The sequence below is a fragment of the Nestor notabilis genome, unplaced genomic scaffold (assembly GCF_000696875.1).
Source record: "Nestor notabilis isolate BGI_N333 unplaced genomic scaffold, ASM69687v1 scaffold28118, whole genome shotgun sequence".
NCBI lineage: Eukaryota > Metazoa > Chordata > Aves > Psittaciformes > Psittacidae > Nestor > Nestor notabilis.
In genome coordinates this window covers 4,050-12,517 of record NW_009940077.1, presented here as the reverse complement: position 1 = coordinate 12,517, position 8,468 = coordinate 4,050, and the positions used below count along the sequence as shown (strand labels likewise).

General features: G+C 50.9%; 1 protein-coding gene across 1 annotated transcript in view; it reads right to left on the bottom strand.

The window, feature by feature from the left end:
- Positions 1-145: 145 nt before the first annotated feature.
- Positions 146-8,468, bottom strand: part of ITGA11 (integrin, alpha 11) — a gene marked incomplete at both ends in the record, with an annotated part of 12,178 nt that continues 3,855 nt past the window's right edge. The window contains 8 exons of the mRNA XM_010020187.1: positions 146-222; positions 1,524-1,622; positions 3,210-3,417; positions 4,675-4,760; positions 4,969-5,079; positions 5,910-6,052; positions 7,339-7,505; positions 8,179-8,309. Coding sequence (XP_010018489.1) covers positions 146-222; positions 1,524-1,622; positions 3,210-3,417; positions 4,675-4,760; positions 4,969-5,079; positions 5,910-6,052; positions 7,339-7,505; positions 8,179-8,309 — 1,022 coding nt within the window. The remainder of the gene's footprint in view (positions 223-1,523; positions 1,623-3,209; positions 3,418-4,674; positions 4,761-4,968; positions 5,080-5,909; positions 6,053-7,338; positions 7,506-8,178; positions 8,310-8,468) is intronic.

Below are 8,468 nucleotides of genomic sequence, written 5' to 3'. Positions count from 1 at the left end.
TAAAATAGAAAATAGAAATACATTGGCTGTTCCCTGAGTAAAGCCTCCAGCATCACCTTTGGCTATGGAAGAAGGAAACAGTGCCAGCATGCAACATCCCGTGTTGGCCTCGCAAGCACATGCAAGGGAGAAAGCAACCATTAACCTGTTGGCAACCAAGTAGATCTCCAAGCTTTGAAGGAAAATGGACTTGCTGAATTCAAAATCCAGGCGAAAAGCGACCTGTGGAGGTTGGAGAAGACATGAGGGAGGGGAAAAAACACCCAAGTGCCAGCTGGGAGCAGTGTGGGAACTCTGTGGGTGTGAGCATCCCCCTGATTCCACTGGGAGATGAAGCCATGCATGGGCAGAGCATTGGTTTTCCAGGGAAGAAGAGGCCACACCGGGGATTGCAGGCTTTTCTCTCAGCCCTGCATGCTGCGTTCTGCTTCTCTGAGACTGGAAATATGAGGAGCATCCCCCTCTTTGGAAGAGAAACTCTCCGGGGTCCTGCAGCGAGAGGCCGCTCGCTCCCATCCGCGTGGGGAAAGGCCAAGCACAATAAAATGTGATGAATGTCCCATCTGCACGAGCTGTGGCAGTGACCTCACGCTGTCTGGGGCTGTACAGCCGAGTGCAATATTAAAGCTCCTGCTGCTCTTCAGGCCAGATTTCCATTTCCAGCTTGTCTTTGTTTTGGCAGGACCTGGACTACCTGATGCCACGCAGATGCATTCTCAGCCCCTGTAGGTCATGGGGAGTCAGGCTGCTGAGCTCTTTGGACAGCCACAGGCATCTGAGAGGGATTTTTTGGGAGCTTGAGAGCCTAGTGAGATGCCTGGAGCTCATCCATGGTACCAGGCTTCTGACAAGGGAGAGCTTCACACAGATATAGGGGAGCAGAAAGATTTTATCTTTATATTCCTGGTGTATTGGCTGCTTTTCCCACAGGGGTGCAGGACCAGATGGGATTTCACACAAAGCCCTGGTGACTGCAGAGATTGGCATCTCCCCACTTTTCCTTCCCCACCTTAATTCTGCCTGTAATGTTTGTGAAGGGTTTTATGGCATGTAAAAAACGATGCTCTGGACCTGGGCTTACCCCAAGTGTTAGGAATTACTGTAAGGAGGATGTTACCAGCCCGAGGGGGCTTGGAAAAGGGTACAGGGGAACCCTGCTTGTTCAGAACAAGGAAAACCTCTCATGCAGGGAAGGGTACCTCATGCTGTGAGGAAGGAGCTCAGGGAAGTTACTACCAGTGGTTTGAAACCAACATTAAATTGCTCCGAAGTGCTGGAGTCGAATTGTTTGACTTGGAGGAGCTGGGCTTGATTTTGGTGCTCTCCTACCATCAAGGCAGCACACTACCCATCCTCGTTTCCCTAACATGCCTTTCCAACACCAGCAATGGATATAGGAGGGGAGGAGACCAACCGTTTATCCTTAAAAATCCTATTAAAAGCCCCCCAGCCCCAAAATGGATGGATACAGTGTCACAGCAGTGCCGGGGCAGAGGGCTCCTGTCCCATGGGAATAGCTTTACCTTGGCCTTGGCTCGGAAGAAGGGGTAGCTCACATTGCATACTTTCTTGTTGGGGTGCTTGTCTTCAGTCATGCAGTCGATGTTGATGTCTGTGTCGTCCTAAAATGGGACATGAAGTGTCCATGACATCAGCCCGTGACCATAAAGAAGCAGCAAACACATCCATGGATCCCAAAACAGCCTTTAACGTTTGGAAAAAGCAACAAAACCAGCCAACCCCACGGAATCCTTCCCATCAGCTGAATTTCTAGGGCCATTCCTGGAGATGGGCATTTCTAGCAAGCAACTTCCAGCTTTCCTATTAAAATCCTCTTTAGATGTTTAACTACAGCAATGAATGAATGAACCTGATTATTCTGGGCACTATAATTGGGAAGAAGAGTACTTTCCTGTGATGAGGAGTCCCAGGGAAGCATCAAGAGATAACAGGAGCTATTATTCTGCATGGCCACTGGCTGAGCAGTAAAATTTACTTTCCTGGTCCCAGCAATTATGTTCCTGCTGCTTGAACACCTTCCAGCCAGGCTGGGGAAGCTCCTGCCCATTACTAAACCCAAGCACAGGCTGGGGTGGGATGGGATGGGATGGGACACCAACCCTCCTCTGCCTCAAGCTGTATCAGTGCTACAAGAGGTTGTAACCTTGTTGTATGCAGGTGTCCATCGCCACCAAGAGATGACTGGACCCTTTAAGGGTCTTAGTTTAAGCTGCTGCCACCAGACAAGTCAACCCAGGAGCTGAAACACCCCAGCACCAGCCTCAGGGAAATGCCTTGGCAACCACCAGTAACAGCCTGGAACTTTCTGCCATTCATCTGCTGACATTATGGACTTCCTGGAGCCACAGGTACTTTTCCTTGGGTCTCTGTGCAGCCTCTGACACAAACACCCATCCCCTCCAGCTGGCAACTCGCTTATTTGTAAGGAGCAGCAGCCAGGAACCCGTGAGCAGCGATGCTTCTATGACCAACTGCAACCACTTCTGCAGGGAGCTTTCTGTTACTGAGCATCACAGGAACATTCCCCCCTCCCTTCGTTTGGAATCATCTTTCCAAAAATGCATTTTGTGGCAACGTGCCCCACAATTTTCCCTTGGCATGGCTTGCAATAAAAACAAAGGCAGGCGATGGGATCTGTGGGCGGGTATGAAGTCATTGAGGGATGAGGGAGGGCTCAGCAGCATCAGCATATTTCTCAAACCTCACTGGGAAAAGGGAGGAGGAATACTGGAGTGGAATTTTGGGGAGATTGGGAATGAAACATGATAGACTTATGCAGGGGACAGCCATAGAGAAGTGGCATCGCCCGGCTTGATCCTGAGCTGTGGCCACATTCCCTTTATCAGCCCATCCTTCCAGCAGTTGTATCTCAGCTGCAAAAATTCACCCCTGACAGGAACTTGGCCACGTGCAGCAAGTATTTTTAAACTATGGGAGTAGAAAAATAAAGAGGGAAATAATTTCATCCACGTTTGACCTTCTCGCAGGCTCTTAAAACTCAAACGTTTTTGTATTTCCAAAATGAAGAGCTGAAAGGGCTGGTAAGTGCTTAGAAATGAAGCCCATAAACATGTCTGATTTATGAGGGATGGAGGCAGTTCTGGGCACTGGTTTAGGACACAGCTTTCTCATCCGTCCAGGATGAGCAGCGCCTCTGGAAAGCCCTGGATCTCGCCCCACGGCCTCACCTTGGGGATCAAGCTGGCAAACTGGAGGTTCCTGGAGAAGGAGATGTTGAGGACGGTGCTGTAGGCGTTCTCCCCTCGGTTCTCCAGCACTGCCTCCACGGCCACCCTCCTCCTGCTGCTCTCGATGACCGAGATGGAGGTGTCGAAGGAGAGGGTGAAGGCTGAGCAGTCCGGCGGTGCCCTCCGCAGAGCACGCCTGCAGTATTCCCTGTGGGAGGAGGGCAGCAAGTGCCAGAGAGGTGCAGGCAAATCCCAGCCCCACGGTGCTGATGGGCACGGTGGGTAGGATGCTGCAAGGAAATCCCTGCTCTCCCTCTGTCATACACCACCACTATGGAAAGAGGAATCACACATTCCTCCCATGGACCATCGGTTTGGCTTTCTCAAACCCAGTTAGGAGCTCTGAGTACAGCTGGGATGTAAGGAAAAAAAGAGATATCATACCATTAGCAAAAGGTAAAGCTGGCATTCAGTTTCAGCCTGGTTGAGATCTCTCTCCCACTGAGTTTGCCATCAGACTATGCAATGGCCGGAGGGGTGTTTGGGCATGTGTTTTCTTTATGAAAAATAGGAAAGGGAAACGTAGGAGGGTGCCACTTTCAGAGCCACCTTCTGCCCCTAATAGCAGAGCAACCAGGGCACCAGTGTGAAGGAATAGTTCTATTCCAACAAGTTGCCTCAAAAGTGGTTTTCTTGGCAGAAATTGGCTGCTTTACCAGGGCAGGATCCACTTCCTACTGATGCTGTCAGGAAAGCTCCACAGGCTTCAGGAGAAACAAATGAGAGGTCTGGCACCATGGTAGACCACAGAATCTGCCCATGGGTATCCTTAGGACTCCAGCCACTAAGGTCCATGCATCATCCCTACCTACAGCTCACTTCAGCCTCCTGCAGTGCAGCCCAAAAAGGGGCTCTGGGCATCCTGGACCCCCTCCTGGTCAAGCCCCAGGTCACAGTCTCAGGACCAAGAGCTTTACAGGAGACACAGAGCAACAAATGCTGAATTACGGGTACAAGTAACCCCCAGGTAGCAGCGCTGGGCATGAGCTCGGTGCAGAGGTGGAGGTTCAGGCTCCTGTGCTCCTCGATAACCTTTAAAAGCTCCTTAAGCACTGAGATGTGGTGTACAATTATTTCTGCTGTGTAAGTCAAGCCTGTAACTGCCAAGTGGGCAATGCATTTATCCCCTTGTTATTTACTGACTTGTCTCCATGGGGCTCATCACCATGGCATCAAATATTAGTTGTTCTGTGGATTCCCTGGAAAACCACCAATTTCCTTCCAGGCAGGGAGTAGGCAGAGGCTCCAAGGAGCACCTTGTGGTGTTGTTGGGTGGACCTTGTGGTGGTGCTGGGTGAAGGACCAGTTGTGATGCCCTAATCTATGGAGCATGGGTTGGGGCTGGGTTTTGGAGACCTCTCAGTGTGTGATAATGGTTTGGGAGGATGCTGAGTGACCTACTCACATGGCACTGGGCACATCGCTTCTGGCATCCAGGACCAGATCAGGGACGCAGTGCTCATCCTCATTGCACCCATTCCAGAAAGGGACCTGAGGGGGACAACAAGAGCTGGTCAGTGATGATCTGTGCTCCAGTTTGTACTCCAAGGAGAAGGGACATGGGTGGTGATCCCAGGCTGGAGCAAATGCCCAACATCGTGAGAGGGATAAATCTGAGATATTAAAGATAAGTCAGAGATAAATCTCCTGACCAACTGCCTGATAAAAGGCACCCTGGGAGGTTGGTGCTGTTACCTACCAAGACTCTGAGCGAGGTGGGCCAGCCATCATCCAGCATGGGGCCATTTTCAAGGTGCTCAAGCTCATAGTCAATGGAGAACGTCACCGGCTTCACGTAGTCGGCTGTGTCCTGCAGCAGACAGAAAGCATCATTGAGAAAGAGAGGGGTCCTGCCACTCTATGAGCTCTTCCATGCATTGCCCCAGCTGCACAGGTTGCAGTTGGATGCTCTGAAGTGAGATGCTTCTTGGGATAAATCACAAGCTCCATCTCGAGCTCCAGACTTGAATTCCTCAGAAGTTCATGGCAGTTCAGGCCGGGGCTTGGGGCTGGGCCAGTCTGGCAGCTCGGTCTTCCCTGGCTGAGGAATATTCTCATCATTCACTGGGAATGTTTGAGTTTGGCGAGGTTTGTGCATCAGCTGCTCCTTGTGAGTGATGCAGAGGGTTTGCTGGCTCCTGCACTCGGGGAGGGGGACCCTGATGGTTAGAGGGGTGCAGAGAGCGAGAGCACTGGGGACTTATGTGGAGGCATCTGTTTCCCAAGAGAAAAAGAATGAGTTTTCATTGATTCTGGGGCTGGAGGACCAGCCCAACTTGGGATTCAGGAGTTCACAGCCTCCCTAAGGGCATGGCTAGCTGCTCATGGCAAGGAGAACAGTGCAAGCTGGGTCTGCGATGAAGTCAGCGCTTGGGGACCCAGTGGCTCCATCCCTGACCACATCAAGCGGTTGGACTTGATGACCTTGTAGGTCTTTTCCAACCTAGTTGATTCTATAATTCTATGAAACCCAGCATGAAGAAATCCACTGGGACATAAGGCTCATTTCCAGCCCCATGAAGCCACAGAGGCTCCTCTAACCACCTCCCAGCGCATCAGTGTTTCACACAAGGTGAAGAGCATCTTTGCTTGGTCAGTTGCAGAGGAGGAGACCCCGGCCTCATCCTCCATCGCACTCACCAGGACGTGGAAGTGGAGCCTGTCGCAGTGCTCCTGCCCCGCGAGCAGCACCAGCTCCTTCTGCGTGTGCCGCTCTCCGCTCTCATCCAGGTGAGCCCGCGGCGTGTACCTGCGCTCATCGATGGTGGTGTTGTACCGCAGTGCTGCGAGGAAGGAGCAGTGCCATCAGCACTGTACAGTGCCATCACTACATAGCAACACCGGGTCAAAGAAATGGGCTTTTGAGCACTCAAACTCCTATTGCTAGGAGCAGTGTGGCAGAGAGCACGCTATGGGAAAATTGGGAAATTTAGGTTAGTGTTGGCTGTTTCTAACAGGCACTTCTTTTGGGCAAAGAAAATTGCTCAAAAGAAATCCCTGTTTCTCTCCAACTCAAATGAGGAGCTTTAAAAATACATTATGACAAGACACTGCACAAAATCTGTGCAGGATATATAATTATTCACCTCATATATTCACATGCTGGAGGGATTGTACCCTAGCACTTTCCTAGATGTTTTACTGGATATCATTTTCTACATGCAGTACTGTCAAAAAGAAACCAAAGGTCCCCAATCCAACGCCAAAGCAGGGTGGGATTCTCACCCACTACCCCAGTGTGATGCAAAACATGCATCAGCCAAGAGCAACCATCACGTTCCAGCATGCACCGTCCACAGGGTGGCTCTTCTGGGTAGAAATAAGTGTGAAATTAAATAGATAAAGGAAACTCTGCTCAGCTTTTAATCCTGCAAGCGCTGCAAAGACAGCAGTTGGGAGGAAAACACTGGATTTGATAGTGCAAATCAGGATTCTTGCTCTAGGGACCTGATTTTCCTATGACAGTGTTTTCTATCTGTTAACCACTATCACTTCCCCCTGCTCCAGCTGAGTCATGGGCACCCACTGGGTAGACTTGGGGTCACAGCAGCAAGGGTTTAATAGCAGAGATTGCCAAAAGCTTCACTGAGATTCCCTGAGATATCAGGGAAACATGCACATATGGTCGGCAGATGTGTCCTGCTGCTGCAGCGGGGAGGATGGACAAGCTCTGCAGGACGTGGTCCAGGCACATCCTCTCTTGTCCCACTGGCTGGTGAGGAGGTGTTGACATCCCTGTCACACATACCATGGCAAGGCAAGCCATGGGAGAGCTTGGCCACAGGGAATGGGTGAAAGAAGAGGTTATGCGTGGGTGTATCTTTGAGTTGTATCCTTGGGGTGTTTCCTGTCACTGCTTAATGGCAGAGCCATCGTTCCTGCTACACGAGCCAGGACAGAGACACATTTGTGGGTAAAAAGGGATGTGGCAAATGGCAACGTGCACTCCTGCAGACATGTCAAGCTCCGGGATGGTTTCCCTTGGCAGAAGTTGAGTGCTCCCTTGGGGCTGGACACCTGAACAATGCATGAATTGGGGTTTTTGTTGTATGAGCAGCTGTGCACTTACCCACACTGGCTGTCTGGAAGTGAGCTGAGAGAAAGACAGCAGTGAAGCAGATGAAGGCTGACATGCAGGTGGCATCCTTCCCGTTCCGCTTGCAGTCCTTGGTGAAGATGTTGATTTTGGGGGGCTCGAAGCGGATGCTGGCGTTGATCTGGACCACGCTGCGGGACCTGCAGGGCAAGCAAGGGTCAAGAGATGTACTGTGGCATGGGATGCAGAACACATCTAAAGTATCCTCCAAAAGCCTCCTACACACCTCCGAAGTCATCCTTTTCACACCTTTTCACTCTTTTCCTCAACATCGAGAAGGTGCTGAGGAAGACCAAAGGCCACCACAGCATCCTGCTTTACTCTCATCTCATCTATGTAGCATTGAAGAATAAAATCTCTTGCACATATTTGCCTCCTGCTCATGTCAGTGAAGCAGCAGCATTTGTGGTCCCTTCCATGCACACAGCAGGTCCCAGGGTGGCCCATCTCTGCTGGGCACAGCTACTCTCCATCCTAACAGCTTCAAGGCGCTTTCCAAACCATTATTCAATGTTTGAAAATATTAAATCATTCTTATTTAATAAGAACAGGGGGAGCCTGGGCTGATCACCACAAATCAATGAGCTGGATTGCAACTCCTGGGGAGCTAATGATGAAATTCAATGCAAAACCAACTCTGACACCCTCCTAGGGCCCAATGGCATCAAAATCCCATGGGCCCGCCAGACAGGGGGTTGTAATTGTGGAAAGATGGGTCAGATTGTTGGGAGATCAGTTTTCCCTCAAAAGATTGCAGCATATTGCAATAAGCATTGGGAAGAGGAGGGTGCCAAGCGAGAGGGTAGAGCTAACCACAGCAGCACGGCGTTCCCCAGGGAGCCCACGGCCAAGTCCACGAGCCCATCCTCATTCAGGTCCAGCTGTCCATGGATGCTGCATCCAAAATACATCAGCCCCGGCGCGAGGTCCGCAGCTGCTATCCGCTGAAAGGAAAAGGGCAGAATCCAGCCTGGTTTCCAGCTGGAGCATCCCTGCCTGTGAAGGAGGCGTTTGCCATGTCGGCCTCCTCCATGCTACTGAAGATGCCCCTTCCCAAGTGATTGCATCACAGTTTTCCAGGGAATAAGAGCAGTTTCTGTTTG